Here is a 24,314-nt window from a genome sequence, read left to right on the forward strand (position 1 = left end):
GGACAACCCCAATGCATACGGCACTGAAGGTGTGGGTGTACAATGGAGTTATTTAGCATCATTGTGATATTTTATCTATTATATATTCCTTTCCTAACACAGTTAGCTTTATTCACTACTGCAGCACAATGGGCAGCTGTTTTCATAGACCAATCCATCATGACTAAGATCTTTTTAAATAATACACATAACTTAGAGCACATAATTTCATATGAATAGTTGGATTTTTCCTAATGTGAATTACTTTGCATTTATCAACAATAAATTTCATCTGCCATTTTGTTGCCCAGTGATCCAGTTTTGTGAGATCCCTTTGAAAATCTTTACAGTTAGCTTTGGTCCCGTCTTTGGTAATTTTGTATTATCTGCAACTTCACTACCTCACTGTTTAACCCCTTTTCCAGATCATATTGAAAAGCACAGGTCCCAAGACAGATCAGAAATCTCCAATATATATCTCTTTCCATTTATTCTTTACCTTTTCTCTTACATTTTTTTCTTCTTTTAACACTTATTGATCCTTGAGAGGACCTTCCTTATGATCATAACTGCTTACTTTAATTAAGAATCTCTCGTGTGGGACCTTGCCAAAGTCTTTCTGAAAGTCCAAGTATACTATTTCAACTGGATCACCTTTGTCCACACACTTGTGATATTCTCAAAAAATTCAGATAGATTGGTGAGGCATGATTTCCCTTTTCAAAAGCTGTATTGACACTTTCCGATCATAATGTTCATCACTGTGTCTGATAAGTCTATTCTTTACTATAGTTTTAATAGCTTGATTGGTATTGAAGTTATACTTACTGGTCTGTAATTGCCAGGAATCACTTCCATAATCTATTTTTTTTTAAATCCATGTGACATTAGCTATTTTTCAGTTATCTGATACAGAGTAAGATTTAAGCAATGAGTTGCATACTACAGAAAGTAGTTTTGCAATTTCACATCTGAGTTCCTTCTGAACTCTTGGGATGAATACCACCTGGTATGTGTACTGTATATACAGTATTGCATTATCCCCAGTCATCAAAGGGTTAATGTAGATATAAAACTGTTCAGTGATTTCAATGTTTGAATTTTCTTTTTTATAAAAATACCAGATTTTAAGAACAATGCTTTAATGTGGCTGTTCCAGATCTATTGCTGAATATATAATGAACTCCTCATTTGCTTACAAAGTCACTAGGCAACCCTACTAGTCCCTAACTCAGCCTTTTATTAAGCATTTCAGGATAGTTGAGCATGAAAGGAGATATCTGCAGCAATTTTGTGTACTATACTAACAATGCAAATCATTTCAAACTCCACCTGAATGTATTCAAAATTACTCCACCCACAAAAGCTGAAGTACATTCATTGGAAGGGTTATGAGAGTTCATTATATAGTAGAAGCACAAGTTTGTACAGAAATACTCTGTACTGGAAGAGATAACATTTTACTTTCAAACAACAAACATTTCTGGAAATAAACCAACTATATGGCCATAAAGATTTTCAGTCATAACATTTCTCATAAAAAATGATTAATCATTACAAAAAGGCAGGAAAATGAGACATCTATAGCCGCCCACCTTGACATTTTCGTTCTTTGAAAAAAAATCCCTGATCTGGTTTATGAACAAGAGCTGTCAGTGGTAGAGATTACTAGATTATTTAATCTATCAAGTGTATTTTGAGATGATGATCTTTTTATTCTTTGCATCAAGAAAACACAGTGACATTAAAAAGCGTTACTTAGAAATCAGATAAACATTGCCTATGAATATAGAAATCTTTAACAAGTACTCACATTTGCTATACTACTTTACACCACTTATTTCAACACAAAGAGAGATTATTTTTACTACTACTACTACTGCTGCTATTATTGTTCCTTTAAACTAATGCTTAAAGTCCCACTCACTTGTAGGAGGATCAAGTAATTTTTATTTTGGGTGATTGTACAAATACTTAATTTAATACCTGTGAAAAGAAAAAATATTTCCACCCAAAGTAACGATAGTTCTGTGAAAATTGCATTTTAATAGTCTTGCTTACTTGAGTTATTTTTTCAACTCCTTGGAAGCTGTGTTTCTCAAAGTGTTCAGCTATATTTATGAAAGTATGACGTTCCAGGTAGCGGCAGTTACTGAGTACAATTAAAAGCCTTTGCTCCTAAATCAAAGATGTTTTAAGGAAGGAAAATGAATAGCAATTAGTTTACACATTTTGATTGTTAAAAAATGTTTTATTGACTTGAATGTCAACAGTTACATGATAAGCATGTTGGTAAAATATAATTAATAAATAGTTCTGTAAACAAAATCCTAAAAACTAGTTAACGCTAGGTACAATGCTCTTTCCTACATTTGTTTATTCATTAAGGGCACTTTTTCTTATGGGCTCTCATGTCTAAAAGTATTCACTGGAATAAATGTGACTAATACAGATCTGTGATTCAGATCCCATTCCAAAAAGTAAGCCACAAACAGCTTTCCAAGAAGTGGTTTCTGCATTTTACTATTTTTTTCATAACCTGTTAAAAATGATGACCACCATAAAATGATACCAAAATCTTCACTTTCATATGAAACTGACTAAAGAATTTGGTTTTAACACTCAAGCAAAGGAAAGAAAACAGTTATTAAACAAATGCATTCCCAGCTTCTACATTAAACTAAATCAAGACAGAACTCAAAATCATTTCTGCAAATAATTTCAAACATTCCAAGTCATCTCTGTTCTCCAAATATTTTACCTTAAAAATCAAATATGGGTGAAATAAAAAATCATAAATAAAGCCTATATACCTAAATAAAAAATCATATAGGCTTTGTCTACATTGCAGGGTTTTTTCACAAGAAGCCTTTTGTGGAAGAGATCTTTTTGCACAAAAACACGTCTAGACCTCAAAGCACATCACAAAAGTGATGTGCTTTTGTGCAAGAGAGCATCCACACTGCACGGACATTCCTGCGCAAGAAAGCTCTGATGGCCATTCACAGAATGACCATTAGAGAACCTGTGCTTTTGCCGATAGGGGTTTCTTGTGAAAAAAACCCTTCTGGAGCATCCACACCAGCCTTCCTGCGCAAGAGCTCTAGCACAAAAAGGAGTTATTCCTTGTGGGGAGAGGAATAACTCTACTGACAAAAGCCCTCTGTTCTGCCAATTTACTTGCACAAAAACTCACTTGAGGTGTGGATGCTCCACCACGTTTTTTTAGTGTAGAAATAGCCATATTGAATGAGGAGATATCAGGACTGTTGGTCCCTGAGACTGGTGCAACAATATGAGACAAGATCTAGGAGAGAGGTTAGCACAGTCTAATTTTTCTCAGGAGGTAACAGAGCTAGGAACTCCCAAATTATAAATTCAGCTCTCGTGACTTTTTTTGTGCAACTGTGCACAATTCATTTAAATTCCCTAAGTTTATTTGTTTCTCTTGTGTCAGAAGAGAGTTCAACATTGTCATTTGCAAAGTGCTTTAAAAATGAAAATTTTCCAAGGATGAATTATCATAGTGAGGTGAAGGATATTAACATCTTATTAAGAATGAGATTTGCGAATCCTGATACATTCCCAACGGTCTTATAAACCACTAATGCTCCACAATGACTAATCTAATAAATGTTACCCATTAACTTGCCTACTACTTTGATTAATTACCATCACTTGTCTATACAATATTAAACCCAAACACAATACAAATGAAAATGAAAATGCAAAATATACTGAAGAATCCTAGAATGGTTATTTAAATATCTCTGACCTGATTTACTCTACAGCAGAAGGTTAATTTAAGATATGCAACTCCAGCTATGTTCATTATATAGCTGGAGTTGGTATATCTTAAATAGTGTTTCCATATCATTTACACAGTGAGAGGCTGACAGGAGCAAACACTCCCATCAGCTTCCCTTACTCCTCGTGAGGAGCGGGAATACCGGTGCCAATGGGGGTGCCCTCTGAGACCTAGGAGAGAGGTAAGGAAGGTCTAATTTACTATACTAGACCCGCTAAAACAAACCCTGGAAGATCAACCGCAGTAGTGTCTATCTTTCTCATAGAGTATACATGGCCTCTATGCTTTATCTACTCCATGTGTAAATGGGGGATAGTAATCCTTACTAATACTTGTAATGTTTTGAAATCCACAGATCAAAACTGTTCTATGTGCCAAATATATTAAACTATAGACATTAATGCTCTTTCTTACATTTGTTTATTAAATAAATCATTTGTACCTAAAATAATTCTTAAACAAATTTATTTTTCTGTTCTATAAAATATATGGCTGGCTAAAAGTATTGGGCTGCTAGCAATGATTTATTTATTTATTTTCTAAAAAAAAGCACTGAACCATTTGTTTGGGAGAAAAAAATCCTCACAATGTCACAAACTTAAATAACATGAAAATAAAATAGGTTGATAAAAATTAATGTTTACACATTCCTCAGATAATTACAATGATATAAGTACTCAATTAATATTAAATTTCAAAATTTAGAACTCTGGGTCTGATCCTACAAGCTTTTGCTCACTAACTGCGATTAGACTACTCATGAAAGTAAGGGCAATAGGTTGCTTCTTTAACAGTGTCGAAATTCAGCAGGAAAAGATTACTACAAATATAATAAGAGCTTCAAATTCATTCTCATAGGAGCATAATGTTGCATGTTTCCACAGTCCTTTTATGGGGGCATATGCTTTATGGGAATAAATAACTTAGAGTGTAACTTGAACCCCCCAAAAATGCAACATTCGGAATTTTATGGAAAAAACAACAACATGTCTGGTCTCTCATTCATCACAGAATGTTCTGTTATAAGTACGATGACTTACCAAAGCAAACTACATTATTTAATACATTTATCTCTGTTATAAAAAATGAAATTTAATGATCTGTCTTAGGTATCTGGCTATTGTCACTTGAGTTTTAATTAAACATCGAAGGTCTGATCTCAATTGATATAATTAATGCTACCTTTGCTGATGTCAGAACTACGCCAGTTTATACACAGAGAGCGTACAGCCCTAACATTTCTTATTTTTTAAATAAAATTGGTGAGTAAGATTCTGTAGGAAATACACGGAATGTCCACCAATCTGAAGCTCAAGATAACTATAATATTAGCTTTTCTGATAATCCTGCAGTTAGTAAAGTTTTATATTACTTTGTAAAAAATAACTTAGGAACACACAAATGCATTACAAAAGACACTCAGTAAAAGATAAAAGCCTTATTCAACCTTTCATTTTACCGCAACAAGCCATACTTACGGAAGATAAACTAGAATCCTCATGAATGCTTCCAAATAAATCGGGAGATGAAACATCAACTGAAAGACTGAAATATTTTGAAAAAAGTGAACAGGAGATTATTCTTTTTGCTCTAAGCATTTACAAATCAGCTGTGATGTGTGATTCGTAGAGATTGACATGTCTGCTTCTTGAAAACGTTCAAGGTTTTCACACGTGGAACAAAATTCCAAATGCAATACAATCAAACCTTTAAAGCATATTTGCAAAATGGAATTGGGTTTAAATTCCATTTTTAAAATGCAAATTATCTGGTCTTCAGTTTGGGTTTCTCTCTCCGAGAGTCAGTCAAAATCAATATGGCTTTGATGGAAAATATTTAGCGGAAAGTATTTTGACCAGCTATAGTGCTGGGTTCAACTGCAAAGACTATAGAAAAATTTGGAGAGCTGCATCAAAGCATTTCATACTATGGAATAGAAGGCAGAATGAGCTGTAGAGCTTTGCTAAATCACCCACAAACTGATGAAGAGCTTTGGAAACAGGTACTGATATACTAGCAATTATGTTGGGAGACTGGGGAGGAAGGCAAAGTTGCACCTTTCTGCACTCTATTTGATTTGCAATAAAATCATTTGTTCTCTACTCTTATACATCAACTAAAGATAAAACCAAGTAAAGAGAAAAAATAAAAGGGGTGTTTCAGGATGCAGTTTTAATCCCTGTGCTAAACAACCTGGCAAATCCATGCAATATTTTCTGGTTTTTTGTTTTATCAAGATAAGTTTCTAATTTACCTTAGAAATTCAGGTTCTTATGACTCCTTAGATCTCTGAAATTAGTGGTTCATGGAATAAAAGCAAAACTGTCAACATTGTAGTCGATATGTAAATAGGAGCTAGGATAATGCTTAAGAGGGAAGGCAAATGCCATTTCTCTTTGGTAGATGTTATTCAGTGACAGGGGCAACTTCATTCATACAAATTTCTTGGAAGTCATAAATGTGACTAAAACCTCCAGGCATAGTTATAACCCTTGAAACAAAAATGGGCTGGTCTGGTGTAACAGTTACAACCTTTAGAATGATGATTCCCTTTGGAATCCCTTTGGAGGGATATTGAATAAGCTAGCTTTCATTAAACGTTATAATAGCTACTAAAAAAACAACTTTTTAATATTCATTACATTTCATTGCCTTATTCAATATCAGTCACACTTTTTTGATGTAGAAACATCCTACTTGGCTCCATAGCATTTTTGGTCAGAGCCAAAAATTATTCACAAATGCTATTTAATTCAAATAGCTAAGGAATATTGATAAAGAAAATGCTATAGTAAAACCCAAAAAATTTTATGTTGAAATTTGCAACTTCAAATATTCTGTGTTATTTTACTTACTGTGTGGTATCTATATCACCATCAGGCTTGGTGCTCAGTTGTTCCAGACAATCTATGAAAACCTATCAAATAATTAAAGACAATTATGAATTTTCCCATCAGAGCTTAGCTACTAGTACAAAAACTATCAAGTATTTCAACTTTTCTTAAGTGTATGTATTTTAATTGCAGCTGATATAACCATAGTAATCACAAATACCCCAATTTTTCTCAAACCTCAAATAATTGAGAACAGTAGAGTTTTAAATTAAACTCTGTAAATGTTTTCATTATCTTGTTAGTCTTTGTTTTTTTGTGGAAAAAAAGTTCTGTGCTATTTCTTTGTACCAACTCTCTTCTTCCTAAATGACCTCCCAAATTAGTGTTGAAATCATAGGACAGGAGGTCCATTGGTTTGCAATGACTGAATCTTTAAAATGCTTACATAGAGACTCCAAAGCAATGTCTCTTAGGCATCATAGTTTGATTTCTGACATTCCATCTGATAGCACAATATAAACAATTTTTTAAATTTCTGGGTATTGCTTTATTATTTTAAATTATTTTCTGTATTATTCATTATATACTTAAAAGATTACCTTAGAAATTTACTGCAAAGAGCACCGGTTTCTAATAGGAAACTAAAATCCAGAAATTCAGCTATAAACTGGCATCTCCACTGATTGTAACTGAACTATGCCAATTTATACCAGCTCAGGAGCTAAGCCTTAGTTTTGTATTAAAATCCAGTGCTCTTTGCAACCAAATTTTAAATTAATCTTTAAAATATATAACTGATAACCCAGAAAATGTTTGACATAAAGCTAGTGCTTAAGGAATTTAAGTGCTCTGATGAATCAGGATCTTAAAATCCCAGGAAGCATTAAGCATCATTATCCTTAAGAGTTACTGTCATTTGAAGATAAGATAATACTTAACGTCTAGATGATCTGATTTAAACAGCATATGACATCTTATCACTTTTGGGGGAAGGAGGGATGGATACAAAGTAAGACTTTAATCACTCATTTATGCTCCTCAATTCCATTTTAAAATTACCTGTATGATACCAATACTTAGCTGGCACACATCCTCCTGTGTTTTATGTTGCTGGAAAACCTGAAAAAACAACCATATAACATCAGTGGAATAACTTCAGATGGCCTTCTTCCAAAGGAAGGCAGTAAAGCAAAGAGTTATAAATAGCAAACCTAATTTCTCTGTGTACACTGTTCTTGTGAGTCTTCCCAGGGAAAGAAAAGTGGCTGGTAGAACAATTTCTATGTACCAGCATAAAGGATAGGACTAAGAGCATCCTATACTAAAGTATAGCATCCTATACTAAAGGGGGAACACAATTGGGCTCGTCTAGATTACGCTGAAGTTCCAAAAGAGGAGCTTTCGAACGTGAAAGTAGTCGGGAAGCGTTTTTTTAGCAACACCCCATTTTTCAAAAAGCCGCTTTTCCTCAAAAAATGAGGATCATGCAGCTTTTTTAAACCAAAAAAACCCGTGTCCTGACTACTACTTTTGAAAGTGAGATAGGAAGAAGATATGCAAATTCCCAGGGAATTTGCATATCCTCTTTCGGAACTTCGGTGTAGTCTAGACATAGCCAATGATGGGAACAATACAGACATACGATGCTACCTAGCTGTGGATAATTCCAATTTTCCTTACCCTGAAAGTGAAACTGTGATTAGAAAAAGGAGGGAGAAAGAATACATGAGTGGAGGAAAAAGTAGTAGCTAGCTTCCCTTTGACTTGTGTATCACACCAATTTCAAGAAAAAGGTTTCTAGTGATATGTAGGATGGGGGAAACTAAGTCAAGCTGAAGAGAGAACAGGGTGATAGTAAAAGCTCTTGGGACTTCTCAAGACCATCCTTGTTTTCACATGACATTTATGTCATGGGGAGAGATTAATCATGAAGTATTATCCCCTTCTGAGTTCTTCTGAGGAACCCTTACTGGAGAATAGGTACCTTAGTCATATATAAGACCAACAGAAAAGCAGTGTAGCAGCACCAGCACCCAATGCTATGAGATGCTGATCATCTCCTGAAGGATGCTCACATGTCACCCTGAAGTCAGTGGGAGTTTCTCATATCTTGTTACATCAGGTCCTCAAGGCAGTAAATGAATGGAAATAATACTGTTGTAGGGAAAACAAGGGGTTGAGTTATGTCCCTAATGTAATCTACATATGAGGTGTATTTGTAACTGGCTCTCTAGGGTACCAACAAGTGCAAGATCATACCTACTTGCGACCTGAAAGATACAGGTTACAGTCTTTTTTTTTTAATTACATTTAAGTACAGTTCTCTCACCTCCTCACCTTGCAATCAAAAGGTACTAAAAGTGCAATCTGAAAATGGACTCAGTATTGCAAGGGCTTTTTTTTTTTTTGGTTTGTCAAAGTGATGGAAAAATATTGTGAAACTTGAGTAATCTCTTAATTCATTTTATAACAGCTTTTCTGTAGCATCCACAACCACAAATAATACATAATAAAAATGTATTAATACAGTAATGTTTAAATCTAATAATTTACATACAAGGAAATAAAATGCATAAAAAAGACTTACACTGGCTTCTCCTGGTTTGCAGTCAAGAACACTCTTAAGTGACTGCAAGGAATGCATAATGCACTGCTCAAAGTGGGATGGCTAAAAGTAAAAAGATTGAGTTCCTAAATGAATATGTAATGTATATGATACAAACTACTATTATATACTTTTTACAGTAAACAAAGGCATTCATTTCTTACTGATCCAAAATGGAAAAACACACAAATTACCTGATACTTGTAATAAAGAAAGCCCTTGTTTTAATGAGATACTTTGATATGGAAGCAAAAAAAAAAAAAAAAAAAAAAAAAAACCTCCATAAATAAATTTTCTTTCTAAGTGCCTGAATAAGGAATTCCTCCACTGAACAGTTTCTTTGCACTAAGTCTGTAGTGATATTCTTACACCTTGTTTGTGATTGCATGCATAGCTACACAGGAAAAGTCTGGGGGTAAAACCCTGACCTCAAAGTCTATGGCAGAAGTCATATTAACTAACAGGCCTAGGACCTAAAGTATATAAATCTAGAATTTGTAGAATTATCTCTAGCAGCTAATCTTCCCTTAGCCTCCTCTCTTGTTCAGAATAGTATCATTCCTATTTGAAAATACCTGATGGTCCTAAGGGATAAATTGTGTTTCCAGAGGGGAACATGAAAGTGAGAAAGCTATCTCCATGCTAGAAGAAGGAAGATGGGGCCAGCTGATTTGGCTCAAAAATGGGAGCCAAAAACTTCTAAGTTCATTCTGCCCTTTATCCTCTGTGTAGCTTAGAGTAAGTCATTTCACTTTGGTTTCCCCAACCTATCACACTGATATAATCCTTATCCTCCTCACATAGGTGCCATGAGGACTGATTAATGTCTGAGGATAAATTTGAAAATATAAAGCAGTATACTAAAATACAACCTAATTATTAATATTTAGAACAAGATCTTGAAGGCATACATCAGAGAAAGAGAGCTAAAGGGGCATGAAGGAGGTACATTTTCAGTAGAGAAGTAAAATGCTGCTCTTTTCATTTTTGTTCTCATGTAGATTTTTACTGCCTGAGAAGAAAACAACAAAGTTTCTCTGTACGTTAAACTCTGGGCATTACTGGTCCTATGGCTGTAGGTTTCTGACAACAGTATTCCAAAATATGTGTTAACAGTTGTGTAAATATTGAAGATGTTAATAACTAATCGTCTTACATGAAGTTTACACATATAGTTTAAGTTTAGGCTGTCTCCAAAGGGCCTCTCTGATCTTGGTTTACCTTTGGAAATTTTGCTGAAGATTCCCATCATTATGACAATTGATTCAAATCCACTGGTGGTATTAACAGTGGGATTATTCATATAGATGAGGCATCAGCAGCTGCCAATATTCTAAGCACTGGGCCAGATTCTGAGCAGTATTAGATGACACCATACTTAAAATGATGGCAAATCCCTAAAGACCTATATATGTACTAGCAATCCTCCCAATATTTCAGCCCTTGGAAGAGCTAAACTGATGGGAAATTTTTTCAAAAAATCCTAGGATAGATATAGCACAGTCGCATGATAATGAAGCACTAATAAGATTTTGTTTATAATTATTTGTTCTACAAAAGAATGATCACATATGCAATCCTAAATGAAAGAAGGAAGTGGGGCATTGTTTTGGACTGAAATGATGTGTTGCTAATAGTCTAGCATATTTTTTCTAAAAAGTTAAAACTGATACTCAAATAGGAGGGAGTGTGTATTGTCTTACTGTTAGGAAGTGGATTTTCCAGCAAAGAAAAAAAGCCATCATGGTCTTGACTAAACAATGAGGTGATTCCAAAGTGTCAGTTGAAACTATACCTGAATTGTTAAATCATGCAATCCATGTCTATTGAGTCCCAGCTATATTGGCAGAGGATATATCTAGACTTGATAGAAACAGAAAGTTTCAGTCTTGAGAAAAATAAACGCCTTTAAAAAAAAAGCCATGGTGAAATTAATAAGAATGATTTGGATAATGGCATCATGGCATCTATTGATGCCACTCTACAAGAATAATCCCATTGTTGCTATCAGTGGTGGATCTAAATCAGTTGTAATAATGATGGAAAATTTTCACAAAATTTTTGAGGGTAAACAAGGCTAGAGAAGCCTGTGGAGATGGCTTAAGCTTAAATTATATGTGTAGAATGCAATTTATTACATTTGCTGATGATACTCAGCTGTGAGGGGTTGCATGCACTTTGGAGGACAGGATTAGGTATCAAAACAATCTTGACAAACTATAGAAATGTTCTGAAGTAAACAAGATGAAATTCAATATAAAAAATGCAAAATACTATACTTAGAAAGGAATAATCAATTATACAAATACAAAACCAGAAAAACTACCTAGGAAGGAGTATTACAGAAAAGGATCTGGGGGCTATAGTATATCAAAAAATAAATATGAGTCAACAATGCAAAACTTTTGTAAAAAACCTGAACATAATTCTGGGACATATTAGCAGGGATATTGTAAGCAAGACACAAGAAGTAGTTCTTCCTCTTTAGTTAGCACTGATACGGACTCAACTGGAATACTGTGTCCAGTTCTGGGCACCACATTTCAGAAAAAGATGTACACAAATTAGAGAAAGTCCAGAGGAAAGCAATAAAATGATTAAAATTCTATAAAACATTAATTGTGAGGAAGGATTGAAAAACCTGAGTTTGTTTAGTCTGGAAAAAAAAGAGGAGTGAGGAGGGATATGAAAATGGTCTTCAAGTACAGGCAGTCCCCGAGTTACGTGGATCCGACTTATGTCGGATCTGCAGTTACGAACGGGGTTTGCTGCCCATCTCCCTGGTCTGCTGGAGACCAGCAGACCAGGGAGACGAGGAGCAAAGCCGTGGAGCACGCGGGCAGCGGACAGCCCAGACGCGCCGCGGCTGTCCCGCTGCCGGTGTCCTCAGAGGCTTTGCTCCCCGTCTCCCTGGTCTGCTGGTCTCCAGCAGACCAGGGAGATGCTGAGCAAAGCCTCGGAGGACCTGGGCGGCGGGACTGCGGTGCGTCTCGGTACGCTGCCCGCATCTCCCTGGTCTGCTGGGGCGGGGGGCCCAGCTAGTACGCCCGCCCTCCCCCCCAGCAGACCAGACTTTTCTCCGGACGCCTGTGGTACAGCAGCTGGGGCGCTGCTGGTTGGTCCCAGCTGGGGCGCTGCCAGCTGGGGCACTGCTGGTCAGTTTCAGCTGTGGCTGAATCAGGACACCTGGGGCAGAGCAGCTGGGGTGCTGGTGGGTTGGTCCAGTAGCGCCGAGAGTGGCGCTACCGAAGCAACCCAGCAGCACCCCAGCTGCTCTGCCCCAGGCGTCCTGATTTAGCCGCTGCTGAAACTGACCAGCGTTGACTACAGGAAGCCCGAGGCAGAGTTGCTCTGCCCCAGGCTTCCTGGAATCAGCCGCTGATCAGTTTCAGCAGCAGCTGACTTGGGGATGCCTGGGGTTCTTAAGTTGAATCTGTATGTAAGACCAACTCTGCCTCGGGCTTCCTGTAGTCAGCCGCTGGTCAGTTTCAGCAGTAGCTGAATCTGGACGCCAGTTCCGACTTACAGACAGATTCAACTTAAGAACAAACCTACAGTCCCTATCTTGTACGTAACCCGGGGACTGCCTGTATGTAATAGTTGTTACAAAGAGGAGGTTGAGAAAGTGTTCTCCTTAACCACTGTGGACAGGACAAGAAGCACTGACCTTAAATTGCAGCAAGGGATATTTAGGTGAACATTTGGAGAAACGTCCTAACTACCTGAGTATTGAGTACTGGAAATTGTCTATGGGGGCTGTGGAATATGCATCACTGGAGGTTTTAAAAATCAAGTTAGACAAACACCTCTCTAGCAACTGTCTATCTAGATCATTGATATCTTAGATTTCAGTGGTTCAAGAGCCAAATTAGCAATGAACGTTACCCAGAAGAGCTACAGTAGTATGAATTGATGGTTTCACTTATTATTTAAATATGTATGCATCATTCTCACAGCAAAATGACTGACCAAGTATTATTTTATCAACTATCGTTGATACTACTAACAAAGGAGGCATACTAATTGGTTAATAATTAAATACAATGTTATAATATCATATGCAGAAGACATATTAAATAGCCACTTGTGGCTCGTGAGCCTGAGTATCACTTGTCTAAACTATACTTTGGCCTACTTCAGTCTTAACTCTCACTTGTACTTTAAAAGGATACCCATTGAAGACAAACTATTCCTGCCCCCACTTTTCCATAAAATGAGACTTAAGACACAACAAAGCTTTTACCATGAAAAGCTTTGTGTGAGGTAGATAAGTTCTTCCAACTTTACGGATGAATAAAAAGAAAACCAGAATGATTAAGGGACTTGCCCAAGGTCACAGAACACTCAGAGGTAATTGAGAATAAACGCAAGAAGTCATGACTCCCAGTACTCAATTTTAATAACCAGAAAACACTCCTTCCCACATTATGTGTATCTGAAATGCTTCATGCCCTCCTACTCAACTTCATTCAAACATATTTATAGTAACAAATAATCAAAACTCCAGACAGAAGGCCTACCCAATATGGTCTTATATAATATACACAAGGCACAATCCTCCCACAGCCACTTCTGCTTTCTCAGACTGTTTTCGAGTCATGCCTACAATGTGCTTGTCATGTTTTAGCCATTAGTCATTACTATTTCTTTCCCGAAAGCACCATGCTAATTTATTTGAATATGGTTTCAAATCATTTATTGTTTGTCTGTGAGCAACCTCCTAAATTAGTTGGCTCATTATACCAGAAAAGCAACTTCTTATATCTGCAACAGTCCAGCTTCCATTAAGTTATGAAACACTAGGGCATGGACTGAACTTGTCAAAAGCTGAGAAAACAAACTCTGTATTTTAGAAATACATCCATAGCTACAAAGAAAACTTTTTCTAAAAAATCTCAACATAATCTTGCTAAGGAAGCTCAGTAAAAACTATATGGGGACTCATAAAAAAAATCGCAACTTTCTCTACTTAAATACACTCTTCCCCTATGTCCTTCTTTTCATTCTACTCATATTAAAGGACCAAACCCGGGAAAGCTATACTCATCTAAGTACTCATGTGAGTAGGTTCAATAACATGAACTGTTACTCACATAACTAAAGATTATTCACGTACTGTTCAGCAGCACTGAATTTGAAGACACTGCTTTTGAAAACCTTATCCATCAATTGAAATTTATTAGTTTTTAAAACTACTTTGGACTATGCTTATGCTCACTGACATGTGTAAAAAAATCCACCAGGAGAAAAATAACTCCTGAAAAAGTGAAACAAGAAAAAGAGAGAAAACTTTTGATTTTCTTGGTTAGATTTATATACCTATGAATATTTGAGAAAGCAAGTAGAGAGGGGAAAAAGAATTCACTTAGGGTGTGTCTAGACTACATGCCTCCTTCGACGGAGGCATGTAGATTAGCCAGATCGGAAGAGGGAAATGAAGCCGCGATTAAAATAATCGCGGCTTCATTTAAATTTAAATGGCTGCCCCAATCTGCCGATCAGCTGTTTGTCGGCAGATCGGGGGAGTCTGGACGCGATGCCCCGACAAAGAAGCCTTTCTTCATCGACACAGGTAAGCCTCAGGTTTACCTGTGTCGATGAAGAAAGGCTTCTTTGTCGGGGCATCGCGTCCAGACTCCCCCGATCTGCCGACAAACAGCTGATCGGCAGATTGGGGCAGCCATTTAAATTTAAATGAAGCCGCGATTATTTTAATCGCGGCTTCATTTCCCTCTTCCGATCTGGCTAATCTACATGCCTCCGTCGAAGGAGGCATGTAGTCTAGACACACCCTTAGGGATATAATCTCACCTCTACCTAAACTGTAACTCATTGTAGATGAGAACTGATTTGTTTTATTTTGTACCATATTTTAACTCTCTTATAAATACCTATGCATATACATGTGTAAATGTAAGTACAAGTATAATATGTTGCAAAACTTTTAATACTCGTGAAAAGAAAAAAAATGAAATTTTCACAAGTTATATGTTTATAATTACTAAAACACACAAAAGTGCACCTACCAGAGATGTTAAACCTTCATTATCAACCACCCAATCTTCCTTTTCAGCTAACCTCTTCACATCTATAAAAAGAAAAGGTGCTCTTATATATATATATATATTTAAAAACCTCTTTGAACTTCAGAATAGACAAAACCATAGGCACCTAAGAGTGATGAGTAGGCATACAAAAACATTGGCCTTACATAAAAGATTTCTGCCACTAAATGATTAATAAAGGTGCACATACAAGAGTTTTCTGCTGTTTTCTCCTACAGAAGTAAAATGTATGGTGCATTGCAACAGTTGCTGAAATCCCACCTTTTACTGGAAAGCTTGAGGTTAATGGAATATTGTTATAGTGCTCTTTTTTAATGGACATGTTGTGTACCCCATAAAATAGGCATTATATTTAGGAATCCAAATGTTTATTTTTCCTTGATCAAGCCAATTAGAAAAACCAAATAGTCAAATACATAACTTTATCTGAGATCAGGACAAGTGTTAAGACTCACATAATTAGATAAAAACCAACAGATAGTCTGGTAGCACTTTAAAGACTAAAAAAAAACCACTTAGTTGGTATCATGAGCTTTCGTGGGCACAGCCCACTTCTTCAGATAACTGGAGTTTTGTATGTTCAGAACCAAAATAAATAGAGGAGAGGGGGAACAAAAGGAGGCAGTGGATATATAAATATCAAAGGGAAAACCAAGCTGGTATGTAACAGGCAAAACTGATAGTCTATAAGCACCTAAAAACTGGATAGTTAAAAGAAGCAGATAAAGACCATTAGTTAGCAATTAGAGAGGAAGAGTGTAGATTCTGGTGTTAGTACTCTTCCTCTCTAATTGCAAATTAATGGTCCTTATCTGCTTCTTTTAACTATCCAGTTTTTAGGTGAATATAGTTTCTCAGTTTTGCCTTTTACATACCAGCCCGGTTTTCCCTTTGATATTTATATACTCACTGCTTCCTTTTGTCTCCCCCCCCCCCTTATTTATTTTGGTTCTGGACACGGAGATATACCTATCTCATAGAGCTGGAAGGGACCTTGAGAGGTCATCGAGTCCAGTCCCCTGCCCTCACGGCAGGACGAACATCCCTGACAGGTTTGCTTCAGATCCCTAAATGGCCCTCTTGAGGTATGAACTCACAACCCCAGGTTTAGCAGGCCAATGTTCAAACCACTGAGTTATCCCACCAACACTCTGGTCATCTGAAGAAGTGGGCTATGCCCACGAAAGTTCATGATGCCATCTACATGTTATGTTAGTCTTTAAAGTGCTACCAGAATCTTTGTTTATTTGTAAGTTTATCCTGCACAGACTAACTTGGCTAGCCCTCTGAAGATAATTATATAAAATACTTATAAAATGTATGGGTTGGGTTGAGAGTCCTCAATTAGGATCAGGACTCCAGCGTGCTAAAAGTTGCTCACACATATATGAAAAGTCTGGCCAGGCCCTGAAGCACTTATAAGAAGAAAGTACATAAGAAAAAAAAATTATAAGAAGGATAACAAAGAGGAGGGGAAGAAGAGGAGTATAAGAATCAGTTACATACAATTTAGGTACCTATCAGCATCTACAACGGTTACCCCATTTAACCTTCAACCCAGTCATCATTAATAGGTAGATTTGATTGATAGATTGATTAACAGGTGTTGTGAGATTGATTAATAGGCAAAGGAGCATCTTGTAGTACACTCAAGAAGTACTAGACTCTGAAAAGTGTCTATGTAAAATTTGTTACCTTCCCCAGAACCTGCCAACTTCATATTTGTGTTACACATATACAAAGAAAGGAGCTGAATGACATTCCTTCTTGAGCATCATCAAAAGAACTATTTAATTTAAGTCAGTTATACTTGTACAGTCCTCATTGTCTAGCTTGACATTAGCATAATTCAGTTTGCATGATGTTGGTGCCAGTGATGATGCATGACAAGAAAAGAAATCACCTTGACTCTCAGGGCTGAGATTGAGTTTATAGGACTGGTGATTAGAAAAATACTCTTCTATTTTCTTGTAAACTGAACATGTGTACTACTAAAAGACAATAAGCATCCCACACAGTACATCCCACACAGTAACTTTTCAGTTTGACAATTGTAAAACAAAACAACACTTGATTCCAGCAAAAATCCATTTGCAAAATAAACATAGGTGGTATCCTTGAAAGTAGGATCTGAGATACAAGATAAAATGATCTTTAAATGTGAATTTATACCCTTAGATTACTGTTTAAATTGCATTTACTAATGAAATGTAGTCTGCAAGTCAACAAAATAATGTACAGCTTAGTACCATGACACAGCTTTCATAAGAGAACCCCATCACCACTATATCACATGAATGCATTATTTAAAAAAAAATTTTTTTTACAGTTACAGAACTGAAAATTAAAAAGCACTAAAAAAAGCACTTTTGCCCATAAAGATGAATAAACTAAAAATTAACAGAAATACAAGGCACGCAAGAAAAATTTCAGAGTTGCCATTAATGTTCTATCCTTAATCCAGACATATTAGTGGAATAAAATTATGATTGGCATGAAATAGAAATAGTTTTTTTAAAATGCATATTCAAAGGAAGGAGCTGAATTACATTCCTTTTTGTGTATCATCAGAAGAATTATTTACCACTTTTCAATCAGTTGCATTTGTATAGCCCTCACTGTGTAACATGGTATTAGCATAATTTAGTCTGGATGACCTTTATTGCCAGTGATAAAGCAGAAACAAGGAAAGGAGCTTGACTCCCAGAACCCATGCTGAATTTACAAAGCTGTTGATTAGAAAAAAACAAAACAAGATTAAAGCAAGTAAAACTAATAAATAGGATTGGTTTTCTTTTTTAAAGAGTTTGAAATTAATCAACGAAGGCATGACAATGGAAGTGTTCTACTTGGATTTTTGGAGCACTAAATAGCTTGTTAGTGTGATGTAATAGGGAAGTAGTGAGAATGAGCAGGGAAGTGATTTTACCTCTGTATATTATACTCATGAGACCAACACAGGGATAATTCATCTATTGCTGGTGACCATTAAAAAAAAACCCAACAAACTGAAAAATGGGAGAAGATGCTGAAGAGAACACAAAAGTGATCTGAAGGCTGGAAAAAATACCTTACAGTGAGAGACTTACAATGTGTTTAACTTATGCATGAGACTTGAGCATGGCATACGTATACCTTTGCAGGAAGAAAATACTGGGTAATGAAATAATGCATAACAAAAACAAATACAGGCAGTCCCCGGGTTACGTACAAGATAGGGACTATAGGTTTGTTCTTAAGTTGAATTTGTATGTAAGTCGGAACTGGCTCCAGATTCAGCCGCTGCTGCTGAAAATGACCAGGGGCTGACTACAGGAAGCTGGAGGCAGAATTGCTCTGCCCCCAGCTTCCTGGAATCAGCCACTGATCAGTTTCAACAGCAGCTGAATCTCGAGCCTGGGACAGAACAGCTGGGCTGCCAGGTAGGTTCCTGCAGGACTAACCCGGCTCTACCCCAGCTGCTCTACCCCAGGGTCCACAATAAAAGCGTGGTCTGCTGGGGGGGGGGGGGCGCACTAGCTGCGCTCCCCCTCCCCAGCAGACCAGGGACACGGGGAGCAAAGCCGCAGCGGCGGCGGGGTCCCGCGCCTCTGAGGCTTTGCTCTGGCAAAGCCTCAGAGGCGCGGGACCCCGCTGCCGCTGCGGCTTTGCTCCGGGTGTCCTTTGTCTGCTGGAGACGGTCCCCAGCAGACCAGAGGCACCGGGAGCAAAGCGGCAGTGGCGGCGGGGTTCCGCGCCTCCCCGGCTTTGCCACAGCAAAGCCTCAGAGGCGCAGGACCCCTCCGCCTCCCCGGCTTTGCTCCAGGTGTCCCTGGTCTGCTGGAGACGGTCCCCAGCAGACCAGGGGCACCCGGAGCAGCTTTTCCCGCCCCGGAGGTCGAGGTGGCAGGACCGCTGCGCTCTGGGCGGTCCCGCTGCCTGCGAGCTCCGGGGCGAGAAAGCCCCGTTCGGAAGTGCGGATCCAACATAAGTCGGATCCGCGTAACTCGGGGACTGCCTGTAGCTGGAAGTTAAAAGCCAAACAAATTCAAATAAAAAACCCCAATGCTATATTTCTAAACAGCGAAGATAAATAACCTTTAGAACAAACTACCAAAGAAAACTGTGAATGTTCCATCTCTTGAACTTTTCAAACCAAGACTTGATTTCTTTTTGGAAAAAATGAGTTAGTCAAACAAGTTATTTGTCTTAATTCAGGGATAACTCACTGAAATTCTATGACCTGTGCAATACAAGTTATTTTAGAGCATTTTGTCCTTAAAAAACTACGAATTTATGACCGCAAAGAACTAAATAAGACTGTAGAAACAAATGATGAGTATCCTTGACAAAACCGGAACTAAAATTACATAAAGGTTTTATGATTTGCTCACAAATATAATATTCAGATTTTAGTCAAAATTACAGAAGAGAACAGAAATAATGCTGATTCACTGTATGGAATAGCTGTGTCATGACAAAAAGTACAAATAAATTGAAACTTATCCGATTTGGAGAAAATACCGTAAATTACTGGAAAAAATGGCTGCTTTGTATCAAAGGGAAAGAAAGGCTTATAATAAAGGGAACAAGTGAGTACTTTTAGGGAAATGATAGAATATCTTAATAGGTCTTGTGACTTTGTGAAATATAGGTAATCTCATTACTGATTCAAGTACCTAATGTGACCACGATTTATTCTCGCATGCAATTTGATTTAACCAAAGAGAAAATAAAAATCCTAACCATATGCATATAGGTCTGCACATCTTTTTAATTACCTTCAGCTGTGTGTTGTAAGGTGACCATTATACAACGTACTCGAAGATCCAAAATAAGATCCTGGATGATATGAAGCATATCATTTGGTATTTCAAGTGCAGTAAGGGATTCATAACTAAGCCTGCAAGGAGAAGGAAATAAAAGGAAGCATAGATTTAAACCTACAGTTTTCTAAACAATATTGCTTTTTAAACTGTATGATCAATCATTATACCATAGGTATATTTTACTGTCTGGTTCATTCATTTATTGAAACCATATCAATGTAGAGTTTCACTACTGTACTGTAGAAACTTGACAAAGTTTAGGCCCTTGATGTGCTAATACTACTGCCTATCACAATAACCAACATTGTCGTCTTGTTTTCTTTGTAATTCTCCACCTGTCTGTATCCATCAGTTGTCTCTTTTTATACTTAGATTGATTTTCCCTGTACTTGTAAAGGGCAGCATTTGCAGTCTTCACTGCAGAACTGCAAGTGTGTTCAACCTTTACACAGACACACAAAAGCTGCCCAGAAAGGAGTTGAGAACATATGAATGCCCATGTTGGATCACACCAATGGTCAATATAGCCCAGTATCCTACTGTCTTCCAAGAGTGGCCAATTGTAGGTGCTTCAAAAAACAAAACAAAACAAATACAAAAAAAACAAAAACAAAAAAAGAGCAAGGAAATCATAGAATAATCCATCCCCCTGGAGGCAAATGGAATCACTGTCATTTCTCCTACCCTATATCTTATGCAGAGCATAAGTATCAGGAACATCTAGCAACAGGAACTGGGCTCCAAGGGTGTGCACTTGATAACCCTCCACCCAAACCAGGACGTTTGTGAGGCTGCAAAGCCATCATCTTTCCTGCTCCTCTTTCTCAGCAAAAGGTTGATACTGGGAGCAGCCACCACAAAGGATGGGCACAAATCTTCAATTTTTCATCAGCCTGTGTGCCAGTATCACTGTAATTCTGGAATTTCATCTGGTAATGATCAACAACTTTGCTCACACCAATAGTACTGTCTGTTCAGTACAATCACTTAATCATCAGATAACAAGCCATCATTAGTTCATTTAACCACCTAGGAGATGACGAACTAGAAGAGGTCACCTGTGAAAACATTGGTTTAAGTGACTTACCTAACATTATATACGAATTTATGAAGAGACAGGAATAGAATCCACTTCTCCAGAATAACATTCAGCTGTCTTATTTATGAGACCATGCCTCTTTCTAAAAATCTCCTGCCTCATCTACTACACACTTTTCAACATCTAAAACAAATGAAATAGATTCTACAGATAAAAGTCTCATTCACTACATAACCCTGATTCATCTATAAAACACTGTCCACTCTATGCAAGGAGACAAGAGTCCTTAGGCACACAGTAGGGAATTATGTAGCTACAGATATAATCTTGTACAGGAGACCTTCGTTTTCATTTATTCTAACTTTTGTGTCCTTGACTTTGCAATATTTAAAGTTCTTTCAACTGAATGAAAAATAGGCAAAGTTTACACCAGGGGTAGGCAAACGTTTTGGCCCAAAGGCAACATCAGGGTATGGAAATTGTATGTCAGGCCATGAATACTCACACAATTTGAGTGAGTTTTGGGCAAGGGAAGGAGTGAGATCTGCCTGTGGATGCAGGCTTGCAGCAGAGCTAGGTGTTTGGGGTTCAGGAAAGGCTAAGGGCTGAAGGTTGGAATGAAAGGGGTGCTCCAGACTGGGGCACAGGACTGGAGTGTGTGGGGGTGGAGGCTCCAGCTGGGGGTATAGGCTCTGGGGTGGGGCCAGGGATGAGAAGTTTAGAGTGCAGAATAGGGCTCCCAGCTGGGATTGAGGCAGGAGGGGGATCAGGGTTGAGGTAGGGGGTTTGGGTATAAAGGAGTTCAGCGGGACAGGCTCTGGGCATTGCTTACTTCAAGCATCCCCACGTTTCCCCCTTCTCTCCTGGCTCCTATGTGGAGTTGCTGGCAGGCAGCTTTGAGTGCTGCCCTGTCCACAGACTCTACCTCTGTAACTCTCACTGGCTGTGGCTCCCAGCTAATGGGAGCTGCAGGGATGGGGCTTGGGGTGGGAGCAGAGCATGGACCTCCACTGGCTGCACCTATATGTAGGATCTGGAGGGGGGACATGCCATTGTTCTAGGAGCTGCAATGAGCCCACTCACCAGCGGGAGCTCAAGAGCCAGATTAAAATACCTGATAGGTTGGATGCAGCCTGTGGGCAGTAGTTTGCCCATGCCTGATTAAGACAATATTATACATACTAAGGATTCGTCACATACAGACTAATAGCTTCAATTACCTTACAGTCTGGATGACATGTGTTAGCCACTGTCCAGAGAGCTCAGATTTCATTTCCCAACCACCATACTCTCTCAGCTCTCCTTCTCTGAGGCTAAATGGAAGCAAAGCGCCACGGATCAGTTTTGCCAGGGACTGCATCACTTCCTGAATCATTTTCTGTCACAGCATAAAAGAACACCACAAAAATAAATACTTAGAAACTGCACCAATATTTTTTAACTAGTTATGTATTCATCACATAATCTAGACTGAAATGGTAGGCATATATTTCAAATTTCATTATATTCACAAAACAAAGTGCTATAACACTGTACAATTAATTAAAACAAATATACTAGATAAAACAGAAAAATTACTTCAACATAAGCACAAAATAATAGGGTCCAAATGAGAAAAGGGAAAGTAAAAAACAGATTTCATAAGAGTCACTGTCAAAAATAACTGTAAAAAATAAAATATTTAATTTTTTTTAAAGGAGGGATAAAATAAAATAGATTTCTGGGGTTGGGCATAAAAAGAGAGTTCAAAGATGTAGGGCTTACCACAATCAAAGCTAATTATTTGTAGAGGCTTCAAATTTGATGGCAGATTTTTAAAATGGCAGGTGATGTATGAACATGTACTTACCAGTACAAGATATATATCCTTTACATGGATTACAGACTCTTGTAGAGCAAGAATCAGGGCTTTTCCCCCTATTTTTGAAGTGACTAGGATTTTTTGGATGTTGAACCTAAAACACCTTAAAAGGGGCCTGATTATTAGAGGGTCAAGGCTCACCACTATTTGAAAATTAAGCCTTTTTCAGTTGTCAGTCTGAAGGACCACCTAAACGAAAATAAGGCTGAACACCAAGCTTACCTTGAAATCATTCTGTCTTTGCCTAGCATTCTTCTTTGACCTTTCCATTTGACCAGATTTTTCAGCAGTCTTGTAAAAATGAGAAACAATTGAAAAGTATCAGTGACTGGTAACCACGGCTTTCAATTTTAAAACCATTCTAAAAAATCATACCAAAGAAAATGGGTCAAAAGTGGTGAGTTTACAATGTGATAAAAGAAACTAACTCAAGTCTCATCTACAAGCAAAGTATCTGGTTGCTAGTATTTAAGCGTGGGGTACAATGTGCCTGCCATAACCTAAAATAAAAGTTGAAAGTAAAGTAACAGTGGAAAAATTATAAGCTTCATTCAAGTAGTACAACATTTTATTATGATTTTGCATTAACATAGTTAAAAACTCTAAAATCCATGACACAATCCAGCAATAAGTCTGCAGGAAAAGAATCTTCATGTCCATAGTAGGTGAGAGGTGCCTGGAGGAAAATGTGGGTGTAAAATAAAGTACATTCTTAGTAATGATGGATAGTGTAGAGCTATTGTGTTCCCCTTTTTCTTTTGGCTTAGTACTTTGTTTCAGAAGACAGAGGCCATTATTCTCTAAAGTGAAGAACTAAATCATCTGTAATGTACTTAGTATGAAGATTTATCATCATCTTGCTGGACAGTTCACATCTCTGAACATTTAGATGCATGAAAGCACATCTGCGCTAGCAACTTTGGTTACAGTTGTGTGAAGAAAAGAATATGGCTTGAATAATGCTCTTACTGTTATCAGTTTTCAAATGCAAGTGATAATTATATATTTCTGTGTGAAGTGTGCCATAACACAAAGCACATTTCACAGAAAAAGCTGTTTAAAGACTGGATTTAGAGAAGTGGGTGGAATTTTATAGCGAAGAATATTTGTTAATTTAATGTATGCACTGTGACACCTACTGGACAAAAAATATACTAGCAGAACTGTGGGTTGGAAAAAATACTCTTAAAATTGCCCCCAAAGCAGTATATAATCAATATATTTTAAAACCACTTAATATGTTTTATGATTTTTTTATAATTAATTATTTGTTAAAAATTCTTCAGGTTATTTTTAGGAATGTCAAGTAAATGTT

At 37.4% G+C, this 24,314-nt stretch overlaps 1 protein-coding gene across 4 annotated transcripts in view; it reads right to left on the bottom strand.

The window, feature by feature from the left end:
- The window catches only part of EXOC2 (exocyst complex component 2), a 191,467-nt gene that overhangs the window by 68,929 nt on the left and 98,224 nt on the right, over positions 1 to 24,314 (bottom strand). For all 4 annotated transcript variants that reach the window (XM_075921345.2, XM_075921343.2, XM_075921344.2 and 1 more), the window contains 9 exons: positions 23,222 to 23,290; positions 22,359 to 22,516; positions 20,052 to 20,173; positions 15,253 to 15,314; positions 9,209 to 9,289; positions 7,681 to 7,740; positions 6,643 to 6,704; positions 5,266 to 5,332; positions 2,041 to 2,157 (listed from right to left, as the gene is read on the bottom strand). In XM_075921345.2, coding sequence (XP_075777460.2) covers positions 2,041 to 2,157; positions 5,266 to 5,332; positions 6,643 to 6,704; positions 7,681 to 7,740; positions 9,209 to 9,289; positions 15,253 to 15,314; positions 20,052 to 20,173; positions 22,359 to 22,516; positions 23,222 to 23,290 — 798 coding nt within the window. The remainder of the gene's footprint in view (positions 1 to 2,040; positions 2,158 to 5,265; positions 5,333 to 6,642; positions 6,705 to 7,680; positions 7,741 to 9,208; positions 9,290 to 15,252; positions 15,315 to 20,051; positions 20,174 to 22,358; positions 22,517 to 23,221; positions 23,291 to 24,314) is intronic.

Source organism: Pelodiscus sinensis, chromosome 2 (assembly GCF_052426305.1).
Source record: "Pelodiscus sinensis isolate ZL-2025 chromosome 2, ASM5242630v1, whole genome shotgun sequence".
Taxonomy (NCBI): domain Eukaryota; kingdom Metazoa; phylum Chordata; order Testudines; family Trionychidae; genus Pelodiscus; species Pelodiscus sinensis.